This window comes from Sphaerodactylus townsendi, linkage group LG15, assembly GCF_021028975.2.
Source record: "Sphaerodactylus townsendi isolate TG3544 linkage group LG15, MPM_Stown_v2.3, whole genome shotgun sequence".
In the NCBI taxonomy this organism is placed as follows: domain Eukaryota; kingdom Metazoa; phylum Chordata; class Lepidosauria; order Squamata; family Sphaerodactylidae; genus Sphaerodactylus; species Sphaerodactylus townsendi.
In genome coordinates this window covers 39,916,190-39,932,656 of record NC_059439.1, presented here as the reverse complement: position 1 = coordinate 39,932,656, position 16,467 = coordinate 39,916,190, and the positions used below count along the sequence as shown (strand labels likewise).

General features: G+C 62.1%; 1 protein-coding gene across 1 annotated transcript; it reads right to left on the bottom strand.

Moving 5' to 3' along the window:
- Nucleotides 1–609: 609 nt before the first annotated feature.
- Nucleotides 610–9,564, bottom strand: ZMYND15 (zinc finger MYND-type containing 15). Its single transcript, XM_048516857.1, has 17 exons — nt 9,228–9,564; nt 8,858–9,080; nt 8,336–8,491; nt 8,107–8,263; nt 7,403–7,610; nt 7,006–7,323; nt 6,473–6,589; nt 6,256–6,372; nt 5,432–5,520; nt 4,708–4,809; nt 4,240–4,369; nt 4,055–4,113; nt 3,050–3,210; nt 2,665–2,832; nt 964–1,147; nt 848–858; nt 610–745 (listed from the first exon to the last, which is right to left on the bottom strand). Exons 1-17 carry the CDS (start codon nt 9,562–9,564, stop codon nt 610–612), a joined length of 2,673 nt encoding a protein of 890 aa, XP_048372814.1.
- Between the last annotated feature and the right edge of the window lie 6,903 nt (nt 9,565–16,467).

Sequence of the window (16,467 nt, the reverse complement as noted above, 5' to 3'; positions counted from 1 at the left end):
TTCCCGCAACAGCCGTAGCCACAGCAGCCCTTCCCTCCGGCCCGCACCACCGAGCAGCCGGTGCACAGGACCTGCGGGGGGGGGGGGGGGGGGAAAAAGCGGGCCCCCCCCCCGTCCCCCCCCCCCCGCCCCCCCCCCCCCCCCCCCCCCGCGCGCGGGGCGCACGGAGGGGCGGGGGGGGGGCGGGGGGAGGAAAAGAGGGCCAGGCCCGCTTCAGCCCGTTCACGCGACAGTCGCCCCCCTCCCCAACCCCTTGCAGCAGGGAGGGATTTCTCCCCAGGCGGTGGGCCTGGGTGGATGCAGCTGGCCTGGGGCGCCGGGGCAAGGGCGGGGGGGGGCGGTGCTTCACTGCGAGCGGCCCCCGACGTCTCCCCGGCGCTGCCACCCTCCCGCCGGGGGGAGGGGGAGGAGCGGCGGGAGCTCTCCCGGAATCTCAACGAGGCTCAGCTCCCCAGGAGGAAATAAATGGCTACTTTGCCGGCGGGAGCGGGGGGGGGGGGCAGCGCGCTCTGTGGCTTCGTCCACCGCTGCGCCCCCCTCAGCCCACTCCCCCCAGGCTTCGCCCCCCCTCCCCATTACCCAACCGGAGTTAGGAACCCTAAAAGGAGGTCAGAGGGCGCCTGGCTGGAGGGGTTCAGGGACCCCTCCGGCTTCTCTCCCCAGGCCAGATAAAAACGCCAGTCTGTTTTCCTGGGCGGAGGGGAGAGTTTGTCCAAAGTTCAAGAGGAGGAGGGCGGCGAGGGAGCTGGTCGGGAGAAGGGGGGGCACTGGGGGCCCCTGCAGGGCTGCCAGATTTGCGGGTCGCCTCCTCTGGGAATGAGCCGGATCCTGCCCCCCCCCCACCCACCCCGTTGCCGGCTTTGCAGGGGGAGGGAGGCCAGAGGGGGGCACCCCTTTCCTTTCTTCTCTGCCAGCCCCACTCCCTTCCATCTGACCCCACTGACGGCGGGGGGGGGCACTCACCATCAGGCCCCCGCCCAGGAGGCCCCCCATCAGCCAGACTTGCAGGGTGATGTTGCTGGGGGTCCAGCTCCTCTCCGCGTTGGGGAACATCAGCAGGACGTTGGCCACCATGCAGGTCAGCCCCATGGCCAGCAGCGAGAGCCCCAGGAAGCGGGAGCATTTGCCCGTGCACATGGTGGTGGCCCTGGCAAGGCGGGCAGCCACGGGGCACTGAGGCCAGCGAGCGAGGCCTTGGCAGGGTGTTTATTTGCAGATAAGGCGGGCAAAGGGCTGGAAGAGCTGGAAGAGCTGGAAGGGCCCCCCCCCCCCACGCCTCCATCCCAGCCTTTTCCTCTTCCGCCTCTCAGGACCTGGGGAAGAGGCGCAAAGGGCTACCCCGATGGCAGCGTTCCAGTGGCCAGGAGTCCCCCCCACAATCCCCCCCACCCACCCCCGCACCCTGCTTGCAGGCTCTCTGGCAGACAGTTGCACCCCTGCTGGACTTTGCACGGCGGTTCTGAGCGGACTCGTCAGTTACTCTCCCCTCTCCCCCTGTATCCACATAATCAGCTCTGTGGCCACAATCTCTGAAGGGAATTGTGCACTTTGCACATGCTCAGAGTGCCCCGCTTTACTGTAAGCAGACACTGGAAACAAACTTGGGAAGAGGAAACCCTGCCCTGCCCTTCGCTTGACTGGCCGACACTCAGGCCACCGGGCCCACCTGGCCCAAGCGAGGCTGCTTCCACCCAGCCACACCTGGCGGGCGCACATGTGCCAAGCTTGGAGGAGGAGCCCCCACTCTGGCAACCAGGTGCAAAGCTCCTTGGGAGAAAGCCAGCCCCGGGGGTGGGGGGGGGCGTCCTTCCTCTGTTACTAGGGCAGTGGTGGCGAACCTTTGGCACTCCAGATGTTATGGACTACAATTCCCATCACCCCCTGCCAGCATATGCTGGCAGGGGCTGATGGGAATTGTAGTCCATAATATCTGGAGTGCCAAAGGTTCGCCACCACTGTACTAGGGGTTATTCCCACAGATGGCTTTGGGATGGGAAGGCGCTGATGGAGAATCCTGACGGCTGGGGTCCTCTGCAGGGGGGGGGGGGATGCTCTTCCCTCAGCCTTCCTCTTTCCCTGCCCTCCCAGCCTCCCCCCCCCCCCCTGCAGGGACTTGGTCTCTCCCACCCTGTGGGTGCAGCCAGGGGTGAATCATGGGGGGGGGGGCTCCTCCAAGGCGTTCCAGAGGGATCAGGTGCAGGAGGGGAGGGGTTTCCCCATCAGTCTTAGCCCTGGGATAAAGAGCAAGCAAGATTGCCTCGAACATGGGCAGAGTGCTATGAGAGGTCATGGGATTCTAGCCTGCCCGTCACCCAGAAACTTCAAGCCCTCATTCAGAGGTTCAGAGGCAAACTTCGACTGAGGAAGGGAACTGTACACTTTGCACATGCTCAGAGTGCCCCACTTTTCTTTTTTTAATCTCAAAAGGTTTTTAAAAAAATCATCACAGCTTTCCATTCTGGGTCTGAGTCCCGGCACTGGAAAGGGCTTCTGAGGCAGAACCAGTCATTGTGGGCCGCACAGCAGGGAGAGCGGCTGCCCCGTTCTCCAAGGGGGCTGCCGCGGGAGCAGGTGCTTCGGGCAGGTTGCCAGACAAAAAAGGGCACGGAAGGCGACCCGCTGAGGCACCGTCCCTTTATTTCCTCTGCCTCCCACGGCCATCACTTGCGCCGCCGCCCTCCAGCACGGAGATGCCTCTTCTCTTTGCGCCGGCTGTGGGTTGGCTCCGGGTTGCCCTTGGCTGGCAGGGGCAGGGAAGGAGGCACGGGGGCCTGGCGGTGGTTGTTGGCAGCCGTCTTGTATATCAAATGGAAGATGAAGGCATTGGTGTACCTGGTGAGGAGAGGTCAGAGGTCAGGGGGCAAGGGGCGTGGGGGTGTGTGTCTAGATGGGCGACTTCGGTGCAGAGAGGCTGGCCTTGCGGTTAACAGAGTGGGGGCCAGAGGTCACTCCCATCAGCCCGGCAGCCAGGGTGGGCCACTGTGGCCAGAGCTGCCTGCAGAGAAGAGGGTCGCCTTTGAGGGCGGCGAGGTCTGCTGAGGGTACCCACCAGGGCATGGTGTTGTCGATGCCGGCTTGGCGGAAGGGTGAGCGGAAGGGGTTCATGAGTGCGGGGCTGGCACTGCCCCCCGTCGCCATGGAGACGGCAGCCTCGTCCACGGCACAGCTGTATTCGCTGCATTCGGTGAAGTAGGCCGGGACCCGGAGGGACTGCGGGCAAAGAGACAAGAGGGAAGAGCCCGGGGGCCGTCTTGGGTTTGCGCTCACTTGTCCTGAAGCGGCCCCCCCCCCGACCACAGAGAGCCCAGATGGGATGGTGCCCTGACTCCAATCCTAGTGGTCCCGTGGGTCTGGGTGTGGACGAGGGTCAGCCCCCATCACACCCGAATAGAGAAAATTCAGGCATCACCAAAGTCCCCGTCAAAAATCTCAGCAATTGAGCCTCACTGTCGAGAGAGAGTCATTGAGGCCTCTGGAGTCTCTGGCAAAAGGAAATCTTGGCCAACCGTCTAGAGCACCGGCCGACCAGATTAAATGTGGTGTCCCCCGTGTAGAAGGAGGAGTAGTTTGGATTTATATCCCCCCTTTCTCTCCTGCAGGAGACTCAAAGGGGCTTACAATCTCCCTTCCCCCCTCCCAACAAACACCCTGTGAGGTGGGTGGGGCTGAGAGAGCTCTGAGAAGCTGTGACTAGCCCCAGGTCACCCAGCTGGCGTGTGTGGGAGGGCACAGGCTAATCTGAATTCCCCAGAGAAGCCTCCACAGCTCAGGCGGCAGAGCTGGGAATCAAACCCGGTTCCTCCAGATCAGTGTACAGCTGCTCTTAACCACTACGCCACTGCTGTAGGTACAATTGCTAGATCCAACAGTTCCGCGCAGGGAAATGTGATTGGGGAGAGTGTAAATCTTTGGATAAACAGGCCAGGTGAAAACATTTGCTTGAGAACTCCAGGGGTGTGTGTGTGTGTGTGTCTGTGAAAGAAGGGGTTTTTTTTGGGGGGGGGGGTAGGCATTGGGAGGGCAGATCTGGACAGCAGGTGTGGGGTGGACTTACCTGGAGTCGAGGCAGAGAACTCAGCCAGGTTTCCTTGAGGGCAAAGCCAGAGTTGAATCCTGGGTAGGAGGAGGGGCATCACATCAGTGGGTGACCCCCGCCTCTCCTCCCCCCCCTCTCAGGGGACCCCTCTGCTCTCGGGGGCTCCAGGCCCACCCCCAGGGGTCTCTCCCACCTGTGCTCACCAATTACTAGGTCTGGCTTCGGGGCTTGCAGGAGGTGGTAGGGGCGGGCACTGAAACCCAGCTGCAGCTCCCGTCGCCCCCCTTTGGATCTGGCCTCTAACCCAGACCGGACAGAGACTCCTTCCTCCTCCTGGAAGTGGAGCGGGGTGGGGGGCAGAAAAGCATAAATAGTCCTGTTCCCCCCCTCACACCCCCCCCACACACTCTGAAGGGGCCTTTAATGCAGAGAGTGGGGTGGAAATTCAGGAGAGCAAAGCAGGCCGGCTGAGGTCTTCTCCGGGCAAGCACGCCCTCTGACCTCCAGAGCGCCCAGCCCCAGTTGGTGGGGGCACCCTCCCCCCAAATCCGAGAGCAAGTGCCACGAACCAGCTCAGAGACAGCCGAGAGGCAGGGCACATAACGTGAGGCCGGAAGACCACGGCATCATTACGCCCTCCCCCCCCCCCCATTGAGAGAGCGAAGACTCACGTCTCTTTGCAGGAGGAACTGCTGGCCGTCCAGTTCAGGGGGCAGCGCCCCCCCCACAAAGAGCAGCTCCAGTGAGACGTGGGGCAGCAAGACGGACAGCTCCTGTGCAGGGGGCGGGGCAGGGCGGGGGAGGAGAGAAAATGGGAAGGGGTAGAAAGGCAAACTTAGACCCAGCAACAAAACTTTAGCACTTGAGCAACATAAAAGATAAATGTTCAGTGCCTGCAACAAAAGGGAAACACCCCCTGCCCAGCCTCCCCCCCATGAAGACATATGGGTGGGTGGGTGCCCACTGAGGGGGGCAGAGGAAGGAGGTGCGCTGGCAGGGCCCTCACCCCAGGGACTCCTGGCCAAGGGCACCCAGACAAGGGGCTGGTGGAGTAGACCTTCACTAAGGGGCAGGTTTGCGGGGGGGGGGGAGCACAGGGAGCCATTTGGGGCGCAGGCCACGAAGGCTGGCCCTCTGGTGGGGGCCTGGGAAAAAAGCCAGGCCCAGGCAGCCTCTTCAGGGCCTCCCCCGCAGCCTCCCCGGGTCAAAAGGGCAGCTCTGAGCTCTGGCCAAACACTCCTGGCCGTCTCCACAGGCTGACCACGCAGGAGGTTTGCTCCCGAGTCCACTGCCCTTCTTCCTGGGCTCTCCCCCTCTGGAATGGGTGGGTCCCGGGACTGGGCTCTGCCTGCCTCCCACCCTCACTGCCCCCTGCCAGGACCCCCCTGCACCTACCCAGAAGACCATCAGGAGCCCCAGTTCTCTGCCGGCCTCCACCACGTGGATCCGGAGGGAGTGCTTGTTCAAGATGTTCAGCTCTGGAACTGCAAGGGAGGGTTTCAGAAGAGCAGCCAAGAGGGCCGCTCCACCTCAGAGGGCAGAGAAGACCCTACGCTGGCAGGGAAAGCAAGAACCCCCCCCCTTCCTGATGAGGAATTCTGTGGAACTCCCCAGCTGGCAGCCTGTTTGGTGCCCTGTTGGGAGGTCCTCATGCAACACACCATGCAGCTTCTGACCAGCATCCACCTCTGCCTTTGGGTCCATATCTCACCACCCCTGCTGGCTATCCATCAGGGTCTGCCCCGTTGGGGCTGGCAAGGGAGACCCCCAAGGGAGCAGAGGGGGCGAGGGCAAAAGATCTCTGAGCGACTCCATAGGCTGCCTGTGACTTGATAGCATCTCACACCCTCCCGCCCTCCCGCCCAGCAATCCCTGCCTTGTCGTCTCTCAGGGGGCCACGTCCAGCACTCACGGCAGGAGGCCCCGCTGGCTCTTCGATGTGGACTGCTGGCCCAACTTGGAGGGCAGCCCCTTTGGCATGATGGCACTCACCCCCCCACCCCCACCCTCTTGGGATTCCCTGCAGCCTGGTGAGCCCCCTCCCAATTTTCTCTGTCCTGCATCCTCCCAAGCTCTTGCTTTTGTTACTGGGTACCACAAAGACCTAAGTGTGCTGGTGGGGGGGAAGTAGCCACGTGTGAAACGCTGGCGCGACCTGTTGCGTGGCAGTCATGAGGGAGAGGAACCAGAGAGGCAGAGCCCCCCCCCCCGCTACTCACAGTGTTGTGGGGCCAGATGGGTGATGATGTAGTAGGTGGTCAGAGGGTAGCTGAGGATGACGGCCAGGGGGGCTCCAAGAGGCAGCCCCCGCCACTGGTAGTACTCTTTCCAGGAGCCTGGGGGGGGGGCAGAGAAGCCGCCAGGGGATCAGCGCTTGTCCCTCCCGCTTCCCCCCCACCCCCAACACACCCGCCTGCCACCTCCCCCCTGCCTCACCAAAGAAGGTCCGTGGGGTGGGGGGCTCCGAGGGGGTTGCCGGCAGAGCTGTCCCTCCTTCTGGCCTCAGGGCCTCAAAGGGGTTACCTGCGAGGGGGGAAATGCTGGTCAGAGTAGCTAAAAAAACCAGGGGCAACCCCCCCCCATGAAGCTGGGTGAAAAAGCAGCGTATGAGACGGGGTGGGGGTGAGAAAGGGAAGACAAAGGAGGAAGGCCGGCCGGCCCCAAGGTGGCTAGGCTGGGCAAGACGGGGGTCCTGACCTCTGGGCAGAAACAATGGGGATCGGGCACCCCCTTTGGGAGTCCATAACTTTGGACTCCCTAGGCCAAACTGCACCAAACTTGGGGTGTAGCATAAGGACAGTCTCCTGATGATATGCTGAAATTTTGGTGCCGCTAGCCTCAAAACTGTGCCCCCTGCAGGCCAAAAACAGAAAACCACTAAAATACCCCAAAACGAACCCTGCATTTTTGGTGCCCCCCACAAGGTGATGCCCTGGGCAGCTGCCCACCTTGCCCAATGGGCATTACGCCCCTGGCAGGGGGAAGGGTCTCGAAGGGCGGGGACTCCTGCTGCAGAACACCAGCCCCCTGTTCTCTGGCGCTCCGGGAGGAGCCCTCAGAGGAGGTCTGCTCCGGGGAGGGGGCAGGGGCCGGACCGCCCACACTCGCCCCCTCCAGCTCACCGCTGCGCAGGAAGGCCGCCGGCTCCGGGGGGGCTCCGCCACCGCCCAGAAGTCCCACACCGTAGTCGGGCGCCCTGACCAGCATGCTCTCGCCTGCCCAGTAGCCTCGGGTCAGCCCCCGGGCGGACAGGAAGCCCTCCTTGTTGAAATGCTCGCTGGTCACCTCTGCAGAGGCGAGAGGGGGGAGGTCAGTGCGCCGTCCCGCCCCTCCCACTGGGCCCAGCCCCTAAGCCCGTCCATTCACCTGGCGTGAAGGTGAAGGGCAGATTGTAGCTCCCGAGCATTAGCTCATCGCCCAAGCCGGCCATGCGCTGGCACCAGAACTGGTGTCCGGTGTCCTCCGGGCTGCGGTTCCAGTCCAGTTTGCAGCAGCGTTCAGAGCAGTAGAGGACGGCGCGGCAGTGCTGGCTGGGGGGCATGGAGGGGGGGCACGAGAGAAGCACTTGCAGGAGCTGCCAAAAATAGGGGGCGGGGGGGGGCCGGCAAGCGGGCCTGCAGGGTGAGTCTACCCAAGGATGCCCATTGGCACCGGAGTGAGGGGTGCCCGGGACAGCTGGGGAGCGGGGGGGGGGTCTCCAGTGGTTCAGGTTCCCGCTGGTGACCAGGGTCACAGCTGGGGGTGGGGGTGGAACCTGAGCCCCAAAGACGGAGACGGAGAGACGGTGCGAACCAGTGCCCATCCCCCCCACACAGCAGGGCAAGAAAGCCCCCGAATGCAGGAGAGAAGGGGTTGGATGTTTATACCCCCCCTCTCCTGTAGGAAGACTCAAGGCGGCTGACAAACTCCTTTTCCCACACAGGAAAAGGCCTTCCTCCCCCCACAAGAAATGCTGAGAGAGTTCTGCGAGAACTGTGCCTGCCCCAGCAGAAATGTAGCCGTGGGGAGACAAATGCGGCCCAGCAGGTAAGAGTCTGCGGCTCCTGTGGACGACCGGAGGGGAATCCAACCTGGTTCTCCAGATGAGAGTCCACCCCCGGCGGGCTCTCACAGAGGAAGGGCCCCGATGCCCCCCTCCTGCCCCAGAGGCGCCCCCGGCCAGGGAGGGAGGCAAAGCGCTGGCCTGGACCAATCGCGTGCCGCGCCCCCTCCCCCTTCGCGCCTCCGCTCTTGCGTGGACACGTGAGGACAGGAGTGCGCGGGACGAGGGGAGGCCGTGTCGGCACAGCCGCTGCTCACCATGCCGTGACTTGGCCCTCGAAGCTGTGCCTCTTGCACACGTGGCAGGCTCGCACGCGCGTGGTGTGGAAGGTGAAGGCCGGCTTGGGCCCCCAGCCCCGCATCGGGCCCCGGCTCATCCGCCCGCCCAGCCGCAACAGCAGCGGTTCCAGGCACCTGCCCAAGGGGGGGGGGCAGAGAAGAAGGCTTGAGGAGAGGGAGGGGGGCAGCAATACCCACCCTCCCTAGAGAAGCCCCTCCCAAACTCCTGGCACAGCCTCAGGGGCTGCTTCCGGGGGTGGGCGTCTGCCTCCCTTTGGGGGCCGCCAGGCATGTGCCCAACAGTACCCACAAGGGAAGGATCTGGGGGTAGGGGACGCCAGCATGACCCCTCCCCTGAAACAGAAGAACAGGGCATCACTCCAGTTCCAGCCCCCTTGCCCAAATCCAAGCAAGGGCTCTGGGAAGCTCCTGCCCCCCCTTCTGGACTCGTGCTCTTCCGCCACCCTCCCCCCCCGCCCCCCCGAGGCTCCCTGCGCTCACTTGTGCAAAGTGGGGTCTCCCACGGTGAGCATCTTGGGCCGGCGGGCCTCCCCAGCTCCCAGCGGGCAGGCCATGCTGTGGCACAGAAGGGCGATGGCGCGGGCTTCCAAGGACTCCTGCCCAGAGGTCCCCGATGGGCCCCCCAGCAAGAAGTCGAAGCCCAGGATGGTGCCGTGCTCGTCCGTCAGCAGCAGGAGGTGGTCCACGTGCCAGAGAGGCTGGGCTGCAGAGAGAGAGGGGGGGGGTGAGGGAGGTCTGGTGGGAGGGCCGGAGGCCCCTTTGGAGCACCCCTGCCTGCCCGTCTGTGCCCACTCCCAAGGAGGGCAGGCGGAACAGAGCCCTCCCTCCCAGCTGCCCATGGGTCACGCACCTGTCTCTGACGCTGTGGCCTCCTCTTCCTCCTCACCTGCGCTCACAAAGGTGATGAAGCGGTCCAGATCCCTCAGCGCCAGAGCCTCCTCGCTGTAGAAGCGGCCTCCTACTTGCTGCCCGGGGTCCGCGACGGTGAAGGCCAAGGACCGATTGGCCAGCACATGCAGCACCCAAAGGGCTGGATCCAGCGGCAGGCGGCGGAGGGAGGCCTCCTGTCGCTTCGGCCTCTCACTGCCCGCGCAGCACGCGGAGTCCCACAGGAAGCGGCGGTACCAGCCAAAGAGCAGCTCGGCAAAGTCCAGGATCTCTGCCCGGTAGCCGGTGACAAACTCCATATCTGGGGAGGGAGCAGCACCAGGCCGTGAGAGGCAGCTGCCCCCCCCCCCCCCAGAGCCGCCTTCCAGGGCCAGCACAAAGCTCTGGAGGATGGGGATGAAGAAGACCTCAGACCACGTGCAGAGGACATCTTCCCCTTCCAGAATTAGATGAAGAGGGGCCCTCGGCTACTTCCCTTGTGAGGCCCCTCCCAACCCCCCCCCTCACAGCTACAGGAAGATGCAAGAGTGTTTTAAACAAAATTGGCTAAAGATGGGGATGATGACGAGTGTTTAAAGTCCCACAATTCACAATTCCTCCTCCTCCTCGAAAGGACATATAAGAAGAAGAAGAAGAGTTTGGATTTATATCCCCCCCCCCTTTTCTCCTGTATGAGACCCAAAGGGGCTGACAATCTCCTTGCCCTTCCCCCCTCACAACAAACACCCTGAGAGGTAGGTGGGGCTGAGAGAGCTCCGAGAAGCTGTGACTAGCCGAAGGTCACCCAGCTGGCGTGTGTGGGAGTGCCCAGGCTCATTTGAATTCCCCAGATGAGCCTCCACAGCTCAGGCGGCAGAGCTGGGAATCAAACCCGGCTCCTCCAGATTAGATACACGAGCTCTTCACCTCCCACGCCACTGCTGCTCCTGTTATTGTTCAATACCGAAGTGATTGGGAGGGGGGGAAAGCATAAATGTCGAAATTAACACCATGAAAAACTTTTGCAGTAGCTGAACTTTGTGAACACTTTGTGGAATGAGCAGAATTTTGTCAAAACTATGGCACACCTCGGCCAGGGGCCCCCTAGATTTTGAGGCCTCCACTTCAGTCTGCCGGGCCTACAGGCAAATGCGACATTCCCCACAGCCCTTCGCAACTCCCTTAGGCCTTTGATGGGAAAGGCTTCCTGGGTGGACGAAGAGACGGAGCGAGCCTCCTGTAAAGGACCCTGCTTGTCACTAGCCCTGAGTGCCCCACCGGAGCCCCTAAACCGCCAGGATGCCCTCTCCGCGCCTTGCCACTCAACTCTCAGCCACCCAAAAGGGCAACTAACCCAAGAGATCACGGTAGACCGTTGCCCAGGGGTGTCCAACTGTGGCACCTCGGATGTTCATGGACTATGATTCCCATCAGCCCCTGCCAGCATGGCTGGCCAATTGGCCATGCTGGCAGGGGCTGATGGGAATCGTAGTCCATGAACATCTGGGGTGCCGGAGTTGGACACCCCTGCCGCAGCCATTAAAGTGGCCACGAAAGAGGTTTGGAAGGAGGGGGGGGCAACCTCATTCTTTGAATTGGGCAAGTACCTCTGCAAATAGATGGCCCTGAGCAGGGAAGGGGGGGGGGCATTTCTTAAGAATATGCCAGCTGCTTTGACCAAAGGCGCTTTGCCTTCAACATACCGATGTGGGGAAAGAATCTCCCTCACCCTCCCCGGCCACTGACCAGGCTGCCCCTCCAATGCCTGCCTCCCAGGGTACCAGGCCGCACTCCAGCCCTGCAGCTGCTGGCCACCCCTCTTCCCCAGACAACCAGAGGAGCTCTGGGAGGGGCTCTCGGAAGAACCAGCCCCCCCTCCTGCCCCACAGAATGGTGCCGAGGCCTTCTTGCCCCCCCCCATTTCCTAACCCCCAGTTCAGTTGTCCCAACTACCTGAAGCGAAGCCTGCTTTCGAAGGTAAATAGCTGGGGTTTCCCAGGTTGCGCTGTGACATCACCGGGTTCCGGAACTCGGGACAGGCAGGCACCGCCCCCTGCCACCTGCCCAGCCCTTCGCAGGGCCCGTCCTGGCCCAGTGGCGCTCTGGTCAGCCTGGCGAGGCCGAGGTCGGGCTGTTGCTCTGGGAGGGGGGGGTCAAACAATCCTGTGTCCCCTCGGAAGGGCAGTTTAATCAATGGCCAATTGGTTTTTTAAAAGCTCTCACAGACCCCTCACAAACACAGAGGCTCCAACTGAAAGCCAAGACCGGGGACCCACAGCTGGGGGGGGGGGGACTTCTGGAAGAGTTAGGGCTTTGCTTTGGGAAGGGTTTTTGTGTTTTGTGTTTTGTTTTGTGTTTTGTTTTGTTTTGGGAAGTGTTTTTGCAAAGTTTTGTGGCAGGATCCAGCGGCGTCCTCCAGCTCACAGCCCTGCAGCAAACAGATCAGGTTGACTCTGGGTGCGTAGATAAGACTGTCTGAGAAGACCCTAACCAGCGAGGGTCCCTCTAGTCCGGCAGCCTCCCATCTCAGTCTGTGGCTGGCCAGGTCTTCTGGAGGTCCAGCTACTGGGGACAGAAGCCACGGCTGCCCCCTGGTGTTGCCTCCAGGCGAGGGCTGCCACATCTGGGTTGGGAAATGCCTGCAAATTTCAGGGGATGGATGCCAGCGAGGAGGGAGTCCGCAGCAGGGCGTAAGGCCTTCCCAAGTAGCCACTTTCTCCAAGAGAACTGCCCTCCACTGTCCGCAGACCCGTTGTAATCCTAGGAGATCTCCAACCACTATCTGGAGATTGGCAACTCTGGCACTGGGATCCAGGGGTCGACTGCCTCTGAACATGGAAGTTCTCTTTCGTCCCCTTTAGGCAGATTCATGGAGGAGAAGGCTATCAGTGGCCAATAGCCACTGGTAGCCTCCTCCTCCATGAATCTGCCTGATCCCTGTTTCACCAGCAAGCTCCTCAATCCAGAAGGGCACTGGAGTCATTCGCTGCCCCCCCCACCTCCTGCCCCAGGAGTTCCCCTGTGGCCTCATCCTGACTTTTGTGGCCAGGCAGCTCCAAATCACTTGAGGAATTCAAGGACATAAATCCTGTTGCCTCAGACGGGCTCCTGGTTCTGGCGCGGATTTGGCTCACAACAGCCTCATCAAGGCATTTCCCAAATTTGACAGCAGTTAACTTTAAACCAGCCAGTGAGATGTAAACTTTTTATGTAGTTGCAGTGGTCAAGCCCCTAATAATTCTTCTGTCCATAAAAGGACCCCCCACACAGACTCAGCAAAAAGTCTTTCACATCTGTGCCTGTCAGAATTCCCATTTTCTTCTGAGAACCCCCCCCCCCCCCCCAAAAGGTCCTCCGCAGGCTTTTCTTCTTTGCTTCTCCGCTCTCTTGGATCTCCGCTGCGTCAAGCCCCAGACTTCTCCAGGCCCCCAGCCCCAATTCAAGGCTGTGTGTCCCTTCCTAAACATTTCCAATTTCTGCCTGTGGTGGCTGTGGGGATCAGTTCCCAGGTGTAGGTTCCGTACATTGTCATCTTTTTCATTTTATTTTGTATACAATAACATTATTTGCTTGTTGTGTTGTCAGAAGCTTTCGTGGCTGGCATCAAATGACTGTCGTGGGTTTTCTGGGTCAGGTAGTTTTTGCTCCTGTAGAAGCAGGTGAAAGGTTGGCAGCAAAAGTCACCAGACCGTGGGCACGGAGCCCAGAAAACCCACAACAACCCGTTACTCTTCCTCACTCTCTTTCTTCATGACTTCAATTTGGAGTTCTTCTACCAAGATCCACCCTGGCATGCACAAGACTAGGAGGGCTTGCGTTATTCCTTTCTGGGAGCACCCTTGAAGGCCAATCTCCCCTTGTCTGAGCAAAGTTTGAGTAACAAAGCCCCCGGCCCACCCTCTGGCAGCAAATGCCACATTGTGCAAAGAATGTTTGCATCGTTAGGATGATTTTTTAAGTAAGGGTTTTTGCGGGACACCAATTTAATGTAGCAATCGCTGTTTAAAATTAAATTAATATTTTAGAGTTTATGGGGCTGAGTTTTTCATGTTAGGTATTATTTATTGGTTGTTATTTACTCACCCCTCTCGTCATTGTATTTTATGTTGATGTTGTACACCGCCCAGAGCCCTCCAGGGATGGGGCAGTATACCAAATTGAATTAATAATAATAATAATAATAATAATAATAATAATAATAATAATAATAATAATAATAATAATAATAATAATAATAATAATTCCTGTTGTAAAACTGTTGTTGTAAAACTACTCTGGGACTTCCGAATTCAGACTCACAAAGTTTTGGAACACAATACTCCTGACCTCACGATTGTGGAAAAAAAGAAAGTGTGGATAGTTGATGTTGCAATTCCTGGTGACAGCAGAATTGACGAGAAGCAACTGGAAAAACTTACACTATATGAGGATTTAAGGACTGAACTACAAAGACTCTGGCACAAACCAGCAAAGGTGGTCCCAGTGGTGATCGGCACACTGGGTGCAGTGCCTAAAGACCTTGGACGGCACTTAAAAACAATCAGCGCTGACGAGATCACCACATGTCAGCTGCAAAAGGCAACCCTATTCGGCTCTGCACGCATTATTCGTCGATACATCACACAGTCCTAGATGCTTGGGAAGTGTCCGACGTGTGATGTAATACAAAATCCAGCATATTGATCTTGTTTGCTGTGTATAACTGTTTTTGTATCAATATAATAATAATAATAATAATTCCTGTTGTCCATCCTGAATCTACTGCCCATCATCTTCAGTGGAGGCTTTTGTGGGAGAAAAGCCCTCTCTGCCCACTCTCTCCGCCCCCCACCCCCAATAAACCTCTGCCCTCCTCACCCCCACCCCTTTGGCCCTTTGTCATCCCTTTTCTAAACTGAAAAGCCCCCAACTGCCTTCAGCCTTTCCTCACAGCTCCAGCTCCAGAAGAGTCCCTGCCCAGGAGACCACCAGGCAGGCGGCCGTTCAAGGAGGGCAGGGGTCTGGCCCCTTCCTTCCAGCTGCTCAGTGGCCTCCTGCAGCACCTTGGAGAGCGGCTGCCAGTCAGAGCAGACAAGGGGGGGGGGTCTGGCTGGGGAGAGGAAGGGGTCTCAGGCAGAGCAGGGCCCTCTCCGGCCTCTTCTGCCCCCCCCCTCCCCCAGGCCAAGAGTGTCCGGCTCTGGCTCTCACTCTGCACCCCCTCCCTGGATGGAGCAACAGGCACAGCCTGTGCAGGCTTGGGATGCCAGCCTCCAGGTGTGGCCTGGGGAGAGAAGCTTTGGAGGAGGGGCTCCACTGAGGCCCCTCCTCCCTCTAAACTCCGCCCTCCCCACGCTTCACCCCCAAATCTTCCAAGAGCTCCTTATCCTGGATCTGGCAATGCCGGGGAGGGGAGACCCGGCCCCCCTCCCTGCAGGCAAGGGGCTTCTCTGCTCCCCCCACTCCTGCTTAAGAGCTTCACTGCAAATAAGCCTCAGGTGCTGCTCAGCTGCCAACAGCCCTGGCTCCTGCAATGCCTCTGACCATACACAGAGGGCCTGCTGATAACTGGTGAGTGATCCCCAGCCTTCCTGTATTGGAAGGGAATGAGGGTTTTCCTTTGGCTCGTCTTCCTTGTGACTCCTGGGATTTGGCTTCTGTGCTGAATGGAGGCTTCCCCTTCTTCCCCACCTGCCTTTTCTCTCCCCCCAGCCCCCCCCCCCCTGCATTCTTGCTTTGCACTCAGCTAGGTTATCCCTGCGTGTCCTTGTGCCTTGTTTTCCGGGTGTCTGGGCCCTCCCACCTCCCCTATAGAGAGAGCTGTGCTTACACGAGAATATATTTATTGATCTGAGCCCCTCAGCTAACGCCCAGTTGCTCCGTGGCCAGCAGTCCATCACAGTAGCCCCCAAGCCACGGCCAGCCCGGGCCCGGCCAGAGACCAGCGGAGGCCTTGAGCGACCCTCTGGCTGATGGTGCCACTCTCGGGCCACGAATCGGAGAAGTGTGCGGCTCCGTGCAGGTTAGCGTGGCTGAGCGGGGTCTGGGGCACCTGGAAGGGCTGGCCGGCCTGGGCAGAAGTGGCTTCCAGCCAGGACTGGAAGTTGGACACCCGAGTGTAGACCCCGGGGCTCCGGGCCTGCCCACAGCTGCGGCCCCAGCTCACCACCCCCACTTCGTACCAGACCGTAGGGGTGCCAGAGCCCGGGGGGCGGCACATGAGTGGTCCACCGCTGTCTCCCTGAAGCCAGGAGAGAAAAAGGGGGAGGGGTTGGTGACCGTGGAAAATATCTCCTGGGAGGTAGGAGCCCTTCGACCAGGGCCGGACCCCTCTCTCCCTCTCTCTCTCCCTCTCCCCCTCTCTCTCCCTCTCTCTCCCTCTCTCTCTGGTGGGGGGGGGGGGGGGTGGGGGGGGGGGGGGGTGGGGGGGGGGGGGGGTGGGGGGGGGGGGGGGTGGGGGGGGGGGGGGGTGGGGGGGGGGGGGGGTGGGGGGGGGGGGGGGTGGGGGGGGGGGGGGGTGGGGGGGGGGGGGGGTGGGGGGGGGGGGGGGTGGGGGGGGGGGGGGGTGGGGGGGGGGGGGGGTGGGGGGGGGGGGGGGTGGGGGGGGGGGGGGGTGGGGGGGGGGGGGGGTGGGGGGGGGGGGGGGTGGGGGGGGGGGGGGGTGGGGGGGGGGGGGGGTGGGGGGGGGGGGGGGTGGGGGGGGGGGGGGGTGGGGGGGGGGGGGGGTGGGGGGGGGGGGGGGTGGGGGGGGGGGGGGGTGGGGGGGGGGGGGGGTGGGGGGGGGGGGGGGTGGGGGGGGGGGGGGGTGGGGGGGGGGGGGGGTGGGGGGGGGGGGGGGTGGGGGGGGGGGGGGGTGGGGGGGGGGGGGGGTGGGGGGGGGGGGGGGTGGGGGGGGGGGGGGGTGGGGGGGGGGGGGGGTGGGGGGGGGGGGGGGTGGGGGGGGGGGGGGGTGGGGGGGGGGGGGGGTGGGGGGGGGGGGGGGTGGGGGGGGGGGGGGGTGGGGGGGGGGGGGGGTGGGGGGGGGGGGGGGTGGGGGGGGGGGGGGGTGGGGGGGGGGGGGGGTGGGGGGGGGGGGGGGTGGGGGGGGGGGGGGGTGGGGGGGGGGGGGGGTGGGGGGGGGGGGGGGTGGGGGGGGGGGGGGGTGGGGGGGGGGGGGGGTGGGGGGGGGGGGGGGTGGGGGGGGGGGGGGGTGGGGGGGGGGGGGGGTGGGGGGGGGGGGGGGTGGGGGGGGGGGGGGGTGGGGGGGG

Excerpts from the sequence above, each read along its gene's own strand:
- ZMYND15 (XM_048516857.1), bottom strand. The coding sequence starts at position 9,564 with ATGGAGTTTGTCACCGGCTACCGGGCAGAGATCCTGGACTTTGCCGAG. Across the intron at positions 9,081-9,227 it reads GGCCACAGCGTCAGAGACAG|CCCAGCCTCTCTGGCACGTG; the intron begins GTGCGTGACCCA and ends CTCTCTCTGCAG. Across the intron at positions 6,590-7,005 it reads GACCCTTCCCCCTGCCAGGG|CTACTCTGACCAGCATTTCC; the intron begins GCGTAATGCCCA and ends TGGTTTTTTTAG.